General features: G+C 36.0%; 1 protein-coding gene across 1 annotated transcript in view; it reads left to right on the top strand.

The window, feature by feature from the left end:
- The first annotated feature begins 245 nt into the window (after positions 1–245).
- Positions 246–19340, top strand: part of LOC137498985 (zinc finger protein 665-like) — a 46566-nt gene continuing 27471 nt past the window's right edge. Inside the window, exons 1-2 of the mRNA XM_068226961.1 lie at positions 246–375; positions 11626–11721. Of these exons, the coding sequence (XP_068083062.1) occupies positions 310–375; positions 11626–11721 (162 nt within the window). The 5' untranslated portion in view covers positions 246–309. The remainder of the gene's footprint in view (positions 376–11625; positions 11722–19340) is intronic.

Below are 19340 nucleotides of genomic sequence, written 5' to 3'. Positions count from 1 at the left end.
AAAAGTCATGTCCCTCTCTTTTTAATTCAATGTGAACCTGTGTGTCCTATGCCTACAATCGTGATATCGACAGTTTTTTAAAACAGAAGATCATATGAGTATGATAGATGTTGACAGTCATTTAAAACTTGAAAACCACAATATCAGCAGCCATGTAGACCTACAAGCTTGTTACCTAGTCAATGGACTGTAACCTAGGCAATGGCTCTAATAATAAAATTATATATTTTTGGTTCATGTTTCAGTGCAGGGTCATTGGAAGCAATTTAGAACCTCAGCACCTTTGAACTACTTCACCTGCTGTGTGAAATGGATCTGGAAGTAGTGGTCAAAGAGGAACCAGTCTGGTTTGATGGAACAGTACATACTTCAGTTGTAAGTATCATTTCAGATAAATGTATAGTAATTAGAGTTTAACCTTTAGTAGTTGAATAAATTTGACAGGCTACTGTTAGTCAAACACATCTGAAAGCAAAACCCTGATGAAGACCAAAATTCAGTGAAAAGTTTTTGAGAAGAAGTGAGACTTCTTAATTGTCTTTTTTGCTCTGTCTGTTACTACATTCAGTAAGTGGCTCCTCATCATGACAGCAAAATGTCTGTTGAGTAGCCCAGAGGGTTAAACAATGTCATGGTAATTTCATATTGGCAAGTGTGATTGTGATTCATTCTAGTGTTATTTGAAGAAGGTGAAATATCCCAGGACATGTGGGTAGTTATACAGGCATGTAAGTGAATTCTTGTATTGCAATATTCTGGTACCTCAGTGTCTTTGAAAATCTCATCTGTTGTTAGAGGGATGTTCAATGATTAACTGTGACTTCCCAGTAATAATCTCTTCCAAAGTCTGTAAACTGCTACTTGATAGATGTGATATTGCTCAAGAGTTGCTAAAAGCTAAAATTCTGCAATTAACCTACTGACATACTGTGTGTAATGTACTGAGCACACGCATGTATACCATTTTTTCATGCGTAAGATTTATACTTGTATTCTGCAACATACTGAATTTTAATCATACCATTGTTTGATGTGATGAAGTGCAGCATCCAAGAGAACAATTTGAAAGCTCTTAATGGTGTGAAATACCCTAAATCACTCTAGGAAATGCAAACCCAACAAATACTTTTCACACTCATATCTCATTGTACTTTTATTGCTGGTCTTGCTTTCAACACAGTTACAGAATCGTTTGGGGTTATAAGCTTTGTGAAATGTGCCCAGTGAACTCGTACAGGGTGAGCTGGGATTTTTTTCTGTGAATAACTGATTGGCAAAACTGTTTCTTTCAGTAGCTACCTAATCCCATAAAGAGTTGTGAACCACATGTTGAGAAATCTCTATAGGGGAGGGATTCAGATGGATAGTCCTGTTTATGATGGGATTTATTAAAAATTTTCATATAAAACCATATTTCAATGCCTTATCACCTATTTTATTCCATTCACAGCTGTCTTTCTTTGTCCTTTTGTATGCAGGATGGACTTCATTATCATCGTCACCTTCAAACACACAATCACTGTCACGTGAAATTTTTTTGTTATGCTGCTATAACTTTCACTGCTAATAAATAAAATTGCATAATTTTCCAAAACTATATCACTGCCCAATTCATTTCGAATATCCCATAATATACATTCGATTTCATTCCTTGTAATACGATGCATCATTTCTGCTGATTATCAAGTGGGTAATCACCTTACTTAGAGAACGATGGCCTGTTACATGATGCACTCTATGTTGTTCATTCCAACTTCAAGAGAGATAGCAGATTCTCAGCTTTCAGTTGGTATACTCTATGTCATTGCCATCTATGGACAGAAGGCTTGAATTACTTCTCAGTAGACTGCCTGCAAGGCGTCTGTCTATGAATGGTCACTGCCCGGCTGCATGGCAGGCAGCAAGGTATGCCAGTGAGTCAATACACACTGCTCTCAGAATGAATTTGTAGCTTTAAGAGTTCCAAGATGCAAGAACTACTAAAGAGAGTGATATCTAAACATATCCAACATTCAAGTGAACTCCTGTTCAACATCTATAGGTTTGTTATTTCTTATTATAGTACTGTGTCAAAATAGAATCTGACGTACGAACACACTCCTGTTCAGCAGCTCTAGATCTGTTATTTCTTGTAATGTTCCTGTGTCGAACTTATACCAGTATCAAAGTTATATTTAAGACATTAGTGATAGTATTGGAGTTGAATTTGTTGGGGTTCAATGTTCTCTCATAGTGTGTATTCTTTGGTAGAAGCTTTTACTCTGTACGAATGTATAGACTTTTTGGAGTCAATCAGCTGTGTCTCTATATCAATGTTAGTCGTAGAATGTACCAGTTGGAAACGTGTAGCAGTTGGATGGCAGTTCTACAAGAAGTTAAGATGTAGTAAGCAAGTACTAGCAGAGTGAACGTGTACAGAGATGCAGTATGGCTTGTGAAGTTGAATAAACCTGTCTTTTACCTAACAAATATTATGGTTATGTTACTCTTCGCATAGCTTGATTGTTAGTTCACATACAAGGTTATGGGCCCAGTGATCCAGATCGACAGTCTGCCCCGTGTGTTCCAGAAGTTTCTGGAAGATCGACAAAGCTACAGAGCTTACAAGGTTCCAGAAAGTTTCAGTGATTTTTTTTTTTTCCAGTGTGTTTGCATAAATAGTGAAGGCTAACTGGAGACAATGGCGATTAATGAAATGTATCATATTCAGCAGATTTTGGGAACTGGTCATTTAGAATGAAAAGTGTATTACATCAAGCTCAAGAGTTAGAAGCTATCAAAGTTGCTGATTTTGCTGCAAAAACCAAAAATGCCAATAAGGAAGCAAAAGCCCAGGCGTTACCCATTGCTGGTGTAAGTGATAGTCATCTCAATTTTCTGAAAGAGCATAATTCAGCTAATGCAATGTTCAGGAGTTTAAAAGATAATTTTAATAGTAAATGGGCAACAAGTCATTTATATTTGAGGAGAATGTTGAATGAAACTACATATGATGTTTATAGTTCATTAGCAGAACATATTATGAAATTGGAGGACTATTTCTCACAATTGAAGGACGATAATAGTGAGTTATCTGAGGATGACAAAAGAAATTATCTGTTAGTTTCAATGCCTCATAGTTATGATTCAGTGGTGACAGCTCTTGTAACTCAACCAAACTTTGTGAAAAATCATCTGTTAGGAGAAGAAGAAAAACAGAAGAAATGTCAAAATTCTGTTACCAGAAGTGATCGTGTTTTTCTCTGCTTTCATTGTAGTAAACCAGGTCATAAACAATATCAGTGTAAAGAACATTCCAATTCTTCATCTAGAAGCTTCTACAGAGGAAGAGGAAAGGAAAGTTCACTCCAGACAGAGGAAGAGGATCTTCAAGGTCAAGAGGACGTGGTCAAACACATGCTCGTACTCCAGTTTCCGCAAAATGTGGAAATACTTCATGGAAAATGGACAGCAGGGGAAATAAGTTCAACACTGAAGAAAATGGCAAAGTGTCATTTTATGCAGAACATGAAAATGAAGTTCAAAGTGAAAGTAAGTCAGGGCAAAATTTAAATTCATGTAACTAATAAAATTGTGTGTAATGTAGAATGATCTTCTTTGGTGTTTGGATTCAGGTTGTTCTGATCATTTTGTGTCTAAATTAGTTTTTTTTCATACCTATGTGAAATTAAGACTTCCAAAGAAGTTATGTGTAGCCAAAAATTGCATAGAGTTTGAGGCAATTGGTATAGGGATTATTAATGCTAATATGTATGCAAATGGAACATTTTTTTTGTACTATTAAAATGTGTATTATGCATCAGAACTCAGGGAAAAGTCTATTGTCATTGTCAAAGTTGGAGCAGGTTGGCTGCAAAGGGATATTTCATAGTAGTAGTATCAAAGCTTTCTTGAATAATAGATTAATACTTTCAGGACAGAAAGATGGTTCACTGTACACAGTTAAGATGAAAGTTGAAAAATCTAATGCTAGCTATGGTAATTCTATGAAGAATTGTAAACCTAATGAAGAATTAGAGTTATGGCGTAGAAGGTTAGGTCACTTGAATTATAAAAGTATGAGTACTTTAGAAAGATTTAGTTAATGGATTAAGTAACTTACAAGATGTTACATTTGAAAATTTTAATTGTGAGAATTGCATTCTTGGAAAGATGACTAGACAACCATTTAGTGGTAAAAGAAAAAAGTCAAGTAAGCCCTTAGAGCTTGTTCATACTGATGTGTGTGGTCCAATTACACCTGTAACATTGGATGGATATTAATTTGTATATTATTTGTAACATTTACTGATGATTTACCCATTTTACTGTGATCTATCTATCAAGAAATAAGCATGAGGTATATGACAAATTTGTTGAATATTATAATTATGCCACAAATCATGTCACCAAATACTTGTTAAAACTTGGAGCAGACAATGGTGGTGAATATATTAGTAACAATATGAAAATATTTTTCAAAAGTAAGAGTATAAAGCTAGAATATACTGTTTCATACAATCCAGAAATTAATCCATTATCAGAAAGAATGAATAGAACTTTAGTAGAAAAGGTGATTGAATCTGAGTTACTCAAGGAAATGTGGGGAGAAGTAATGTATTGGTTAACTTATTTAACAAATCAAAGTCGAACTGTTTCTTGTAACAAAACTCCTGGTGAACTATGAGAAGGTAGAAATCCCAATTTATGTAACCTTAGAGTCTTTTGTAGTATTGCTTTTAACCTCTTAACTGGGTATTATTGATGTGCTTGGTGCAACCTGTCCTGTGTATTTTTTCAGCAGATTGTTGTTACACTGCAGGATAGGCAGTAAAGTTAGTAATATCAGTAATGTCATTCATCTCTGATACAAAAGGTCAAATAAAGGAGTTTTAATTAATTCATTTTAATGTTAGAGAAATGTTTAACCATTTTTACATTAACTGCATGGTCATTTAACTGGTTGGAATTCGAGTGTTTGAGTGTTTTATTCATATGTTAGCACCTAAAATTAAAACAAATAAGAGAAAGGAATATTTACGAATTACACATCGTGCTAGCTAGTGACTTCATAGTCAGTTATGTATTTTACCTCACTAGAACTGCAGTGATTTGTCTCAGAGATTATTTTTGAAAAGTAAGAGTTTGCGACACTTTCCAGTTTTCAGAAGTACAGTACATACTGTTTTCTGGCTTATGAACTGTCCCCTGCAGCATTAGAAGTCCAATTAGAGTTTTGATCTCAGTTGGGTTTGTATCCACCCAATCTCTCACTCATGACCGTCGTTTCAAGTTCGGAAGGGCTTTTAAAACTGTTCAGCATACACATGGGTCTGTTCGGCAATAAGTTGAAACATATCGTCAACTATGAACTGTTCAAAATATTCCAAGAGATTGGATTCATCGTCGAAGTCCACATTTACACCACTATCACCAGAAAATACGAATTTCTGACGTGAAACACCACACGTCGGGAAAGGTTTGAACATGTCTAGCTCTTCGCCTTCATCCAATTTGTCATGTTGTTCACCTTGTTCTTCATTCTCATTCTCTATTAGACTCACCTTCATCTGTATCAAACAACTCATCTTTGGATTTCTGAGAATATAAATCGTCACAATCATTCTCTAAGTGTTGAGTATTCTCTTCTTCGAGCGTTTCGAACTTAAGCTTTGAACTAGATGCTGCCATATTTGGCATACTGTGGACAAGTAGCACCGCACAGTTGTAAAGTAGAAAGAAATAAGCTTCAAGAAGCGTGACGTGTCATTTGCTGCTAGCGTTCTTGACAAACATAAATTAAGACGACAATACACGACGCGGCGAAGTAGCTCGTCATACGCAGGAGATATTTGCGGTACAGTGATGTTAAGTTTTGTAGCGATAGATTACAATGGGGAAGAGCTGTTGAGGAAGAGCTACATTTACTTGAAGAAAATGATACATGGGTAGAAGTAAAGAAACCAAATGAGGAAACGGTCATGCGTACTAAGTGGGTATATAATGTACTAAGAAAGAAGTAGGCAGTTCAATGGTGTACAAAGCAAGATTAGTTGCACGTGGATTTTTACACAGTAGCATAAATGAGGATACTTATTCACCTGTTGCAAAATTAGTCACTTCAAGAATATTGTTATCAGTTTCAGTTCAAAATTATTTGGAAATTCATCAAATGAATGTAAAAAGTGCTTTTTTGTATGGAGGGATCAAGGAAAAATGTCTTTCTGAAACTCCCACCAGGTGTGGAAGTTCAGTCTGGTTCTGTATTCAAATTCAAAAAGTCACTATATGACTCTGTAAATCACCAAAATATTGGTATGAAAAATTTAGGGAGAAAATGGAAGAGTATGTGTTTCATAGGTCAGAGAATGATTATTGTTTATACATCAAAGATAAATTGTATGTGTTGGTTTCTGTGGATGATTTGGTAATTTTTTGTAATGATTTGGCAGAAATTAACAAACTGAAAAACTTCTTAAGCCTGAATTTTAAGATTAATGATCTAGGATCCAATAAACTGAAATACCTAGGTATGTGCATTGAAAAAGTTAACAACTGTCTGTATATTGATCAAACAAGCTATTTGATAAGTGTCTTGCACAGATTTAATATGTCTGAGTGTGGATCAGTAAGAACAGCTATGGTGGTTCACTTATGTATACAACAAATGGTTCAAGACCTGACTTAGCTTTTGCAATGTCCTATCTTAGTAGATTTCACAACAAGCCATCTGCTGAGCTATGGTTAGCATTAAAAAGAGTACTTAGATATGTAAAATGAACTTTCGACATAGAATTAAAATTATGTAAAACATATAGCTGTGATGTGTTAAATGGTTATGCAGATGCAGACTTGGCTAGAGACTTTGATCGTAAGTCAACTTCAGGTTGTGTATTTAAGATGTTCAATAACATGGTAGAATGGAAATGTAAGAAGCAAAGTATTGTGGCGTTAAGCACTGCAGAAGCAGAATTAACCTCATTGTGTCAAGCAACTGAAAAGGCAATTTTCTTGAGAAAAGTGTTGGTAGACTTAAATATTGATACAGGGTGTATAAGAATATTTTAAGACAATCAGGATACAATAAAGGTTGTAGATAATCCTTATCAGAAGTGAATGAAGCACATACACATTTAAGTATAGCTTTGTAAAACATCAAGTGGAAAAGAAACATGTACATGAGGAATGTACTGAAACGGACAAGCAACTAGCTTATATGTTAACCAAGCCTGTAAACTATGTAATTCTTAACAATTGAATGAAATGTCTTGGTTTGGTAAAATGTTAAGTTGTTGAGATGTCAAGGTTATGTAAAAAATGTAAATATGAGTTTAACATTGAGGGGGGGAATATTGGGGTTCAATGTTCCTTCATACTGTATATTATTTGGTAGAGGCTTTTACTCTTTGAGAATGTATTGACTCTTTGGAGTCGATCAGCTGTGTCCCTATATCAATGTGTGTCAGTCGTAGGATGTACCAGTTGGAAATGTGTAGCAGTTGGATGGCAGTTCTACAAGAAGTTAAGATGTAGTAAGCTGATTATTAGCAGAGTGAACGTGTACAGAGATGTAGTATGGCTTGTGATGTTGAATAAACCAGTCTTTTAACTAACAAGTGGTATCGTTTCATGTTACTCCTTCCATAGTCCGATAGTTTGCCTACAAAATTCTTACAACAAACTGCTTTTTATTTCATGAACATTCAGAGTTGTTCTAAATTCATTGCATTTAAAAAATATAATGTATGAAAGTTTGAAATAAATTGATGTTTGGTACATATTAAGAAATATACAGGTGTTCATTGCATCTTCCCTTCATCATATGGCACACACTAATACTTAGGGTAATACATGCTGTAGGATTCTGCTGTTGAATCTTATACGCTCAGCGAGCTGATTTATCGGCTCGAGTGGTATTGCTTAAAACACTCAGCGTGCCGATCTATCGGCTTTGTGTTCGGATGGCTGTATAAGTAACTTAATGGACTCCCAGATGTCCGGAAAACACATTAATAGTAGCTTTTGGATTTAGTCTACACTTTTCTCGAGAGATAGAGACACTAAGCTCACCTGTTTGGAACAAATGAAGTTATTAAACCGTGTATGTTCACCGCATGATGAGTTGAAGTGTGCTGCTTGCCAGTACAGTCTCATTTAAGCTTCAAAATACGTGTTTTCCTTCGTTTTATTGTTTCCATTTTAATAATAGATTATTGTTAATTATATTTTGTTTATATTCTACATTTATCAGTGTTCTCAAGTGAATTTTAGTTTAACATTTTGTGTTACTAGATTTTCGTGCCACGAGTAGGCCTAATTTTTTTACATGGCTGGGCCAAGTTCTAGACTAAATAATTCCGATGTTTTGGATTATTTAGATGCTTTAGACGATGACGGTGATGTTATAGCCGATATTGATTCGTATTTCAGTCCGACTCATTGGCTGAATGATCAGCGTTGAGGTATTCGGTTCAGAGGGCCCGGGTTTGATTCGCGGCCAGGTCGGGAATTTTAATCGCCATTGATTAATTCTTCTGACCCGGGGCCTGTGTGTTTGTGTTTGTCCCAACACTTTCTTCTTCATATTCAGACAACACACTACACTACAAACTACCATGGTAACACGCGATAGTGATTACTTCCCCCATATAGGGTTGGCGTCAGCAAGGGCATCCGGCCATAAAATACGAGCCAAATCCACATGTGCGACACAGTTCGCACCCGCGACCCCACAGGTGTGGGAAAAGCTGTAGATAAAGAAGAAGTGATTAGGATTTTACAGGTACTGATGATAGGAGAATGTTTTCCAAAACACAAATGCTGACTCCGGAAGGTACGTGTACAGTTCTTTACGTCAGGTGCTATAACTCGTGAGTAAATAAGAATACAAAAAAAAAAAAAAAAATTATATCATGTTATACAGAATTAATTGCTCTTATTTTCAGAATAACTGAACAACAATATCACTAAAGAACATATTACTTTTTTTTTTTAGTATTTGAAAACTGATTTTTATTTTTTGTAACCACGAACCTGCTACGCAGGCGTAGCAGGGGGAGAGGTGATACTCCCACGTGGCGCGTCCCAGGTGGCGGATAGGGGGGTCCTAACCGGCTTGCCGGCGGACTTGAGGGAAATAAAAGACCTCTCGCGGACCAAACACACACCCCCTGTGGGTGGGGGAGGCAGACGAATAATACACCCACGGTATCCCCTGCCTGTCGTGAGAGCCGACTAAAAGGGGCGACCAAGGGATGGTTGTATTCGAACCGTGCAACTACATGTGATTAGTACCACCACGCGGAGAACACCAAGGGTCGCTTTTACTTGTGCGTAGTACCACTATATTAGGTACGAAATAGGTTTGTGATTAGTAGCACACAGGAGCACCGCGCGGTCGGCTTTTGCAGTACCTGTGATTAGTACCACCATATGAGCGGGACCATGGGATGATAGCTACCATGGACCTGCCTTACCTGTGATTAGTACCCACTATATGAGGAACACCACGGGATAGGGAGAGGTCCCTGTGGTTAGTACTCTTATGTGATGAACATCATAGGTTTGCGTTGCCTGTGAATGGCGCCGCAGAGTGAGAAAAACATAGGTCTGTATTAATGTCGAATTTCATAAGCTTTGAGTAGTACAATAATGTGTGGAATACCGCAAGTCTCTGCTACCAATGATTAGTACCGCAACAGGACAGATACCATTGTTGTACATTACTAGCGATAAGTACCATTCTGAGGGGCCTTTGACTTGTATTTTGGACCCATTTAGACACCAAGCATCCTCGATTTGCCTTGGAAGTGGTCCCTTGGTCAGTAATACTATTAACTATGATAGTTTTTTTCAGTCGGATCCACTGATTGTTTTAAATTCATGTTCATTCATTCATTCATTCGTTCATTCATTCTTCATGGCATTTTTTATTTTGGTCAGTGGATAATTTTGAACTTTTACTTTGTCGTTTCATTTCGTACCATTAGGGGCCGATGACCTCGATGTTAGGCCCCTTTAAACAACAAGCATCATCATCATCATCATATTTTTTGTAATATATTTTCAAATTTTAAAATTTATTTTGTAGTAAAATATGCCATGAACAATTTTGGGATATTTTTTTCCTAAAACAATATTAAATAGTGTACTACTGTGATTTTTTTCAATTTTGTAACTGGGGATTTCTTTATATGGCATTTTTTTACATTTTAACATGCATAATCATGAAAAATGGCCTGAGTGTTTTGGGCTTGACTGGTGAAAATAGCCTGAGAGCAAAAGGGCTAATAACCATCAAGGCAGCATTGATCAATCCTGGAGGTCATTTATTGTTACAAAAAATGTGGGTAATTGCTGACTTTGGAATATTGATGTCATGCCATTCTCCCTAACATTTTTACCTGACTTGACCATTCTCTTCCCAGCACACTGATGGTGATTGGTTTCTAATATATATTCCTATGTAATAAATGCTCTACCCTCTGTGTATCCAAACATTATTGGTACTTATGACACCTTCGGGTGGTGGGGAGGATTTCGTTACCTTCTACTTCTTACAGTCAGTATTAAAATTAGACATTCGGTTTTTCAGTTATGGTTGAGAGAGCCTTCCTGTTACATCGATCTTTTAGGTTTGATTCCCAGCCATTTAGGTAGTTTTTACTAGAATCTGAGATCTGGTCCGAGATCCACTTGGTCGACATGAAAACAATTTATAAGCTATCTAAAGTGTGGATAGGGGTTCTGGTGTGAAATGCAAAGTATGTTGGCTAAATATGCATCACTTTGAATGCTGCTGGCCTCAGCCTGAATGGCAGTCGCTTGGTAGGCAAAGGCCTGCCATGGTTGTAGCACCATGTAATTTTTTTACTTTGGTGGAAATTTGTCTTAGTGACACTGAGGTCACTATCTTTTGTGTAGATTTCGTAGGGACCAAGCGAGTTGGCTGTAAGGTTTGGATCACACCAGTTGCATTCAGGAGATAGTAAGTTTGAACCCTTCAGTCAGCAGGCCTGAAGTTTGTTTTCTGTGGTTTCTCATTTCAATACCTTAATTAAGGCTACTCAACGCTGATCATAGGCCTTTCCTATCCCATCATTGCCATGAGGCATGTCTGTGTTGGTGTGATGTAAGGAACATTTCAGTTGTTTTAGCAGATTATATTGCCTGGCTTTTGTATGCCTCTTTGGCCTCTATGGCATGTAATTGTAGATCTGTTGAGGATCCAACCAGTCTTTTAGCTGGGGACTTAAACATATAACAGGTGACATGAACGAGATATAATTCATGCTGAGCTGTACTTGGTGGTATAAAGTTTCCTGGTATGAATTTTTAAGAATTATTTTGTTTAGGATGAGTAGAATAATTTATTAGTATTTCCATAAAGTTTTCTTGATGTAACAGTGATATTTCAAAGGGCTTAAAATGTAATATAATTGCACTACAATAAAAAGAATCCCTGTGCATTCAAATAGGATAGCTTTCTTCTCCTGAATTGCACCCTTTGTTGTAGAAATTTTCACTAAACATTAGTGAAATTTTGAAATTAACTTAAATACTTAATGGATTGTCATGCTCATTTGTTGGTGCCTATGTTAGTAAATAGGCACAAGGAGCATACCTAATATATATTTTTTTTCACAGGAAAATTTTCAACTTGGATCAGAAACGATACCTCTGAAACAAGAAACTAAATTGGAGTTAACAGAAACAGGACCAATGCATGAAAACACATTTGAGGTAATGTACATAATTTGATAATGCATGGTCTGATAATCAAAATAGTGAGAAAAATGGCCAAGCAGGTTCATTTGGTGACCCTTTATACAGGGAAAATAAAAAAATTATAATGTAATTTTCCTGTTTGCTTGAAGTCATTCCAAGGTCTCATACTCACTGTCATGTGGCAAATGGTATATCTCCAAAGACCTTCATTACATATGATGTGGGAGCTGGTATCATCACTACTAACACTTTTGACTGTGTAAATATCTTTGAATACAGGGTTTCTGTAAGTTGTTATTCGTTTGTTACTGTTACTGTCATGTGTGGAATAACGTGAGAAAACTACTGATCTGATATCAATGAAAACTCCTTATTTTAAGGCATTAAGTCCGAAGATCCTCTTAAAACTCGTAGTTTTTATAGGCTTGTTAGGTTTCCTATATACTATTCTAAATTTCTTCAGGTAATTCAAAAGTTGTCTACTGGGTACTGTAATACTCAGCCAAGTGTTGAACCCTTTAGTGTCGATCTGATGTCATTTATCTCAGCTGCGTTGAAGGCATGTATTCATAGATTCATGTAGTCTCAGAGGGTTTACAGGCTCTTTTGTCACATTATTGATGGGTAACAAGCAAGGTCTAACTGTTTTAATTTAAAGGCAAAAATAACAGACTCAGATTTATTGTACTCATAAAAATGAAAGTATTTGTAATGAACGACAAAAAGAAGAAATCTGTAAAACAAAATTTTGAACCTATTAAAATAATTAATTCATTAATTAACAGCTTACTTAAAACAACTGCATGGCTTCCTCATAATGTCTGTATTTATTGCCTGATGGGCTGCATAGATCAAATACAGTTTTTTGAAACCTGTAGCAATAAAATAGAAATCTGAACGTCATAAAATTCGGCTTTCGTGTGTAACTGTCTGTTAATTCTCATAAACTGAACTGCAGACTTTTGTTCAAATCAATGTCATCCATCAAAGTAATACCATTGCAAGGTACCTTACAATTTGCCCCATGGACCCTTAATTGAATTGTTATAACCTCCAGATCTATTTGGACCAAACACTAACTGTTCATTCATGTCCAAGAAAGTTAACTGTCCTTATGGCAAAACATAACATTCCAAAGTTTAAGTCAAATGATTGAAGATCACAGTTGGTCTGAGTGGCTTAGATGGTTACATCACTCTCTTTCTGAGCCTTACTTGGCAGGTTCAACCCTTGCTTATTCTACTGGTATTTGAAGGTGCACAAATACGTCAGCCGTATGTCGGTAGATTTACCTGCATGTATAAGAACTCCTATGGTACAAAATTCTGGGTCCTTGGTGTCTCTGAAAACCATAAAAGTAGTTTGTGTGTGTCATAAAACCAATTACATTATTAATAAATATCATTAAATTAGGATTGCACCACCTGACGTTTAATGCAATAAGAGTGGTTCCACCTGTTTGTACGCCATTATTAATGGCAATATAACTATATCTTCATTAAAAAATCATTGGCTATATTCTAATTAAAAAACCAATGGGACTAGTTTTGACCTTAAATATGAGGTCATCCTTAGTCATTACATTGAAGAAAAATTAGCAAATTAAAAAGCACTGAAAAGCCCAAAACATCTAAAATATGTGATGAAACAAAACACATTAAAATTTTGTAAGTCTTTCTTGTCGGTAGTAATTAAAAAGTAACACCAATGTTTGTCAGTTTCTATACAATGTGGATGTTTTGCGTGTAGGTAGTATTTTTATCAAGTTTCATGATGCTTTGTCAATATGTATGCATAGAATACAATCTTCATTGCTTAACTTATAAGTGTTTACAGGATGTGATGTTTAACAATCATAGATAGGTTGGCTGAAGGAGACAATTATAAACACCAGAATGTTTAATATATTGGCCCAGTAGATGTTTTTGTAGGTGGTTGTCAATATGGATTGATTGTTATTAACCACAATAGATGTCTGAAAAAAATCAGAATCAAACCACTGTTTTGTGAAGAAAAAGGAAAAGAAAAATTTTATTGTAAGTTATATGAGACTTGCACCGCTCACATAGCATTATGGGTGTCTTTCAACTACAGGAATGTACACCACACTGAGTGCAGTATTGAAGCAGAGGCTGGTGGTAGGAGTATAGGCTGGGGAAGGGTTTGAGGACAGGTAGCGGGAAGGGGATGTAGGGGTCGTGAGAGGTTGGTGGGGATATTGGATTTTCTTTTTACACTGAATTTTTGTTTATTATAGACTGAAATGATTACGTCAAGTAAAATGTCAGGTTTTTCTGAAATGTAATTAAGGTTGTAATTGGGATTAGAATATTGTCCCATGTGAGTAAAATTGCTACTAAAATGTTTTCATTCCTTCCCTGAAGGGGGAGGCAGGCCTCTTAGAATGTTCTCTCAGGCTAGGAGATTTGTTACAGTGAAGGAGATTTGCAGAGAATGTGATAGGGTTAGGAGCCGTGGCCTAAACTAGGAACTGCCCTAGCATTTGCCTTAGTGCAGGAGAATGTGAAACCATGGAAAACCATTCTTGGGACAGCCGATGGTGGGGTCCAGCCCCACTCAGTCTCCCGAATGCAGAGGCGTAGAGCCACAACAAAGCCGCAGCCACCCCTCGTCTGCTCGGTTGGTCATTCGGAGTGCAGAGCCATTGTACCAGCCAAAGCCAAATGTGCAACAGCTGACCATGAATAAAACAACTATCAAGCATGTTGAGCAGGGTCCAGTAGAAGTAAACGTATGATTGGATGGCAGAAAACCGATTATGTTTTTTAGCGTTGACATGCTCTAAGTAACGTGTTGTGAAGCTTCTGCCTGTTTGCCCATATATGTTCCATTGAAGTTATTGCATTTTAGTTTGTAAACTGCACAATTGAGAAATTGATTAATAATAATAATAATGCTATTTGTTTTACGTTCCACTGACTACTTTTACGGTTTTCGGACACACCGAGCTGCCAGAATTTAGTTCTGCAATAATTCTTTTATGTGCCAGTAAATCTACCAATACAAGGTTGATGTATTCTAGTACCTTCAAATACCACTGGACTGAGCCAAGATCGAACCTGTGAAGTTGAGTTCAGGAGGCCAGTGCATCAAATGTCTGAGCCATTCAGCCCGGTGTTTGATTAAGTGTGTGTTGTTAAAGATGGAAGAACTGTTGTTAGTTTTGTAAGCTATATTCATATTATGTTTCTTAAAACTGTTGGTCTGATATATATTACCATCATTAAACATGAAGGAAGAGTATGTCCTTTAGGATACTATTTCTTCAGTTAAAATGGAAGAAGATAGTTTTTAATTTTATTGATTATTTTTTCAATGAACTGTTTGTTATAACCATTATATCTAGCTATTGCACAACTGCTATTCAATTCTTTTTTTAAGATCCCTTTTGACTAGAGGAATTGTAAAAGCTCTGTGAACCATATTGTAATAAGCAGCCTTTTTATGTGATTAGGGATGTATAGTATCTTGTGGGATAGTGTTAGCAAATTGTCTAGGTTTTCTTTAAATACTGTAAGATAATGATTTGAGCATCTTGTAATAGTTAAATGTAAATAATTCAGAGATTGAGGGGATTCACATTCTAGAATAAACTTAATATGCAGGTCTAAGGCACTTAGATTGGCAGGGGTGGAGGCCATATCAGTGAATCTATGATCCATTATGACAAATATGTCAACATACCTTGCTGAACAACATATGTTATTGGAGTCTGTATTATTAAGAATTTTATTGTGTTCAAGATAGTCCAAATAAATATCTGCCAAGATCCCTGAAACTGGCAAACCCATCAACAATCCATTTTGCTGGTAAATGGTATTGCCAGAGCAGAATTAGTTGTTGTGTAGAACCAGTTTTAGGATGGTCAGAAAATCTTCAGTTTCATGTTGGCTCAACTTGCTAATTATTTTTAATTGTTGCTAATTACCGTATGTCATTTGTATAATTTATGGGAATGCTTTGACACATATTAACTATGTTGAATTAGTGAATGGAATGGTAACATTGAATTTTGTGATGTCTTTAATACTATTACATAATTGTATGTTATTTTTATAGATTTTTGACTAGGAAAAAATAGTTCTTTAAAAATCATTGAATAAATTGGGAAAGTTTATGATGTGAGCTAGGCAAAAATCAATAATTGGCCTTATAGGGGCACCAGCTTTGTGGCTTTTGGGCAGAAGTTTGGCTTTTGGGAGTACTGGATTCAAGTTGATAAATTTTGAATACATTTGATTACTTAAAAGAAAGGAAAAGTTTTTGGGAATATACTTTAACACTATGCGCCCGGCGGTAGTACTATTACCACAATGGGACATGCACCTGAGTGCCACTGTTAGTAGTACTACTACCACAAAATTTGAAATTCAGTCACTTGAAAGCTGTTCATGTTATCGAATTAGTTTTTTTAAATGTGTTGTCAATTTCCTTTACTATTGATAGGTGGTGTTCGATCAATAGTGATTGGTGGTGCAACCTTGGGACGAAGTTTCGTAACCATGTGCGCTCAGCTAGATCTTACCAATTGCTGACATATGTACTCCTCGCATGCTCTGGTTCAGTAAGCTCAAATTTATGTGCACGTGTTCTAATGATGGATTATATGACTTCACAGATTTAGAATGAAAGTCTAGTGAGTCAGCAGTCTGCAATCATCTCTCAAGTAGTCAATTTACTGTATACTGTATATTGAGATGTATCCCGGACCTAGTGCAAGTAAAGGAAAACCTACGCGTGCACACAGCCCATGGATAATTGAACAGATTGTTACAGAACTTGTAAACGATTCAGATTCTGACCTGTATGAAAGTTATTGTGAAGAAGAAAATGAAAATCTACAAGTCCCTCAGGTTCATCACCAGAAGAACGAGGTGAGAAGCACGGAAACACAGTGGAAACAGTGAACAGGCCCGTTCTTTCTTCCCTTATTGAAATTTTGTGAATGTTTGGCAGATGATTTGGTGAGTAGTGTTGCTGCTGAAATTACTGAAGAATCACGAGCATCATCTACGGGAAGGCTAGTAGATAGAGATTATTTTTCACACAGAATAACTGCAGTGGGCATGAATAAGAAAGGACACTCGCAGCGTACATGCATGGTTTGCTACGACAAGTCCAGACACAACACCGACCATGCTGTGAAGAAAATGACATCCGTGTACTGCTGTAAATATGACGTAGGTTTTTGCGTTAGGAGAATGTTTCAAGTTTTACCATACCAAAGCTAGGTATTGGGAATAAGAATGTGTAATTCTTTTGTTCAGTGACTGAAGACTGTCGAACTTTTCTGAGTGAATTAGAAATTGAGGTGCGTGAACTAGGATAACAGAATGTACCAATATTGTAGCCTAATTTTATTTCCAATGCTGAAGTTACGCATTTTTTAATTGATTTCATGTGATAATCCACTTTTTCTAGAATATGTCTATAAATTTGTTTACGTATACTGCAAAAACTGAGAAAACTAATTTTTCTCTGACAGCTTAAATCACGCTGGCCCAGGGTATGGATGCCGTCTTGACTTGTCCGGGCTCATAGTGTTAAATTATGCTGGATCTTAGATGTGGGTTTTTTAATTATAGTAAATCAGTCATAAGAAAACGTTTTAATTTTTATCTATGTAATCTTCTTTATCAATAATGGTAGTATTACCTTTATCTGCTTCTGGGATAATAAAATCCCTGAAATTTTCATTTTAAGATTCAAAATTTGTTTTGAAGAGATATTATTATTATCATCAGGTTTATTAGTTTTTTTTGTAAGTTGATGATATTTCATTTTTTCATGACCTCATACTTCATCTTGCTTATCAGAAGGCAGTTTGCTAATTGCTAATTCAGTTTCATTTTTAGTAGTAATAATGTTGTTAAATGTTGATGAGATGGGCTAGGTCAGACAACACTGAATTAGAATGAGTATCCCAGCCAGATTGGTAATTCACACCTACCATGACTTTTTATGTACCTCATCGATGCCATCCCTTGACATTACTCAACTTCTAACCTACGGCATTAAACGTACAACAGCTCTAACCATAGTCACCTACCCACTACAACTATCATTATTTACAAACCAAGAAAACAAATTTTCGACATAACACCAACCACCTCCTTGAAATATCCTACTGTCTATAACCCAAAAGAGTATCAGCATGAAATAATAGACAGTCACTGTGTTCAAATAAATCCAATAAGACAACATAATAATCAGTGACGTAACTGTCATAAATGGTCACTAACGAAGACCCAACCTTTAATAAATATGGTCTGATCAATCGGTGTTGCTGTTTTGTTGTAAATGGTCAGTAATGAAGATCTATCTAACTATCACTAACCATGATTAGAAAAATGAGGATCTAATCAACCTACATTGTAGTAATGTTATAAATGGTCATTAATGAAGATCACATTCACTAAGCATAGTGACACAAAACGAGGATCTAATTGAATTACATTGTAGTTTTGTTTATGTTTTACTTAAAATGTTTCTTCCCAAAAGTACAAGTTCAACTAGCTGTAATTATTTGATATATACCAACTTCCTCATCTTCTGTCACTTATAACAATGCACACTCGTAACACCACAACATGTTAATACCAATAAGTTGAATAACATTTTAAAAGACATTTCAAACTAGCCCTTTTCTTATGAATTCAATTTCAATCCTTTGAAACATGAGTTACTCAGCAAGCTTCGCTTTGATATGTTGGAAGACCCAACTAATTTTAATTTCTGGACAAACGATTTTACATGTAATCTGAACTTAGGGTTATCACGAAATTTTACTTCCCACCGAAGGTACTTATTTCATCAGGCATTTTACATACAAATCCTGGATCCTACATATCAACCTCATCCCACAGGACATTCAAGCCTAGAACACTACACACATATATGCAGCTCAAAGGCTAAACAGCACAGTACACAAACAACAGCACAAAATTCCACTTGCATAATATCCTATTATTAGGAATTACATAATACTCCAGAATTATGTTAATGCTTCATATTTCACTGATACTCGGGTCTCAAACTTTGTTCCAGATTACCATGAACTATTACTTCTTACCTCTGACCTTACGAAACCATTCCATTTTCGGTCCCCTTAAGATTACTAATTTTTTACAGGACAACCTACACATTTCATTATTAATGGTATTTAACATTAATTAAGAGCTGACACTAAATCCATTTTAGCAGTTGTGACTATTTTACCTGACACTCACACATCATACCACAAAACACCACAAACAATATTTTTGACTTGCAGAAGAAACTTCTACATGAAATAATATTAGGCAACACTGCATTGAATGAAAGAACGTTAACACAACAAAGAATGTCCTATTTACGTAGAAAAGGAAAATTCCCACTCACCTTCATTTTACAGCAAATCCTATTATTGTAATCCACCGGCTTGCCTTGGGTACTTTGACTCCGTATTAGACATGATGTATACAGTTATATATGATGATAGCTGAAAGGGAAATATCAAATTTCTTATGAGATCTGCCTCCAATTCATGCACTGGAGAAAATGGAGATATTCAAATATATAGCCGCAGAGTATGTCCGTCACTCAGGAAAAGGACCTTTGATCATAACAAATTG

This window comes from Anabrus simplex, chromosome 3, assembly GCF_040414725.1.
Source record: "Anabrus simplex isolate iqAnaSimp1 chromosome 3, ASM4041472v1, whole genome shotgun sequence".
Classification (NCBI taxonomy): domain Eukaryota; kingdom Metazoa; phylum Arthropoda; class Insecta; order Orthoptera; family Tettigoniidae; genus Anabrus; species Anabrus simplex.
Note: the sequence above shows the minus strand (reverse complement) of the source record. Positions and strands in the feature narration are given on the sequence as shown.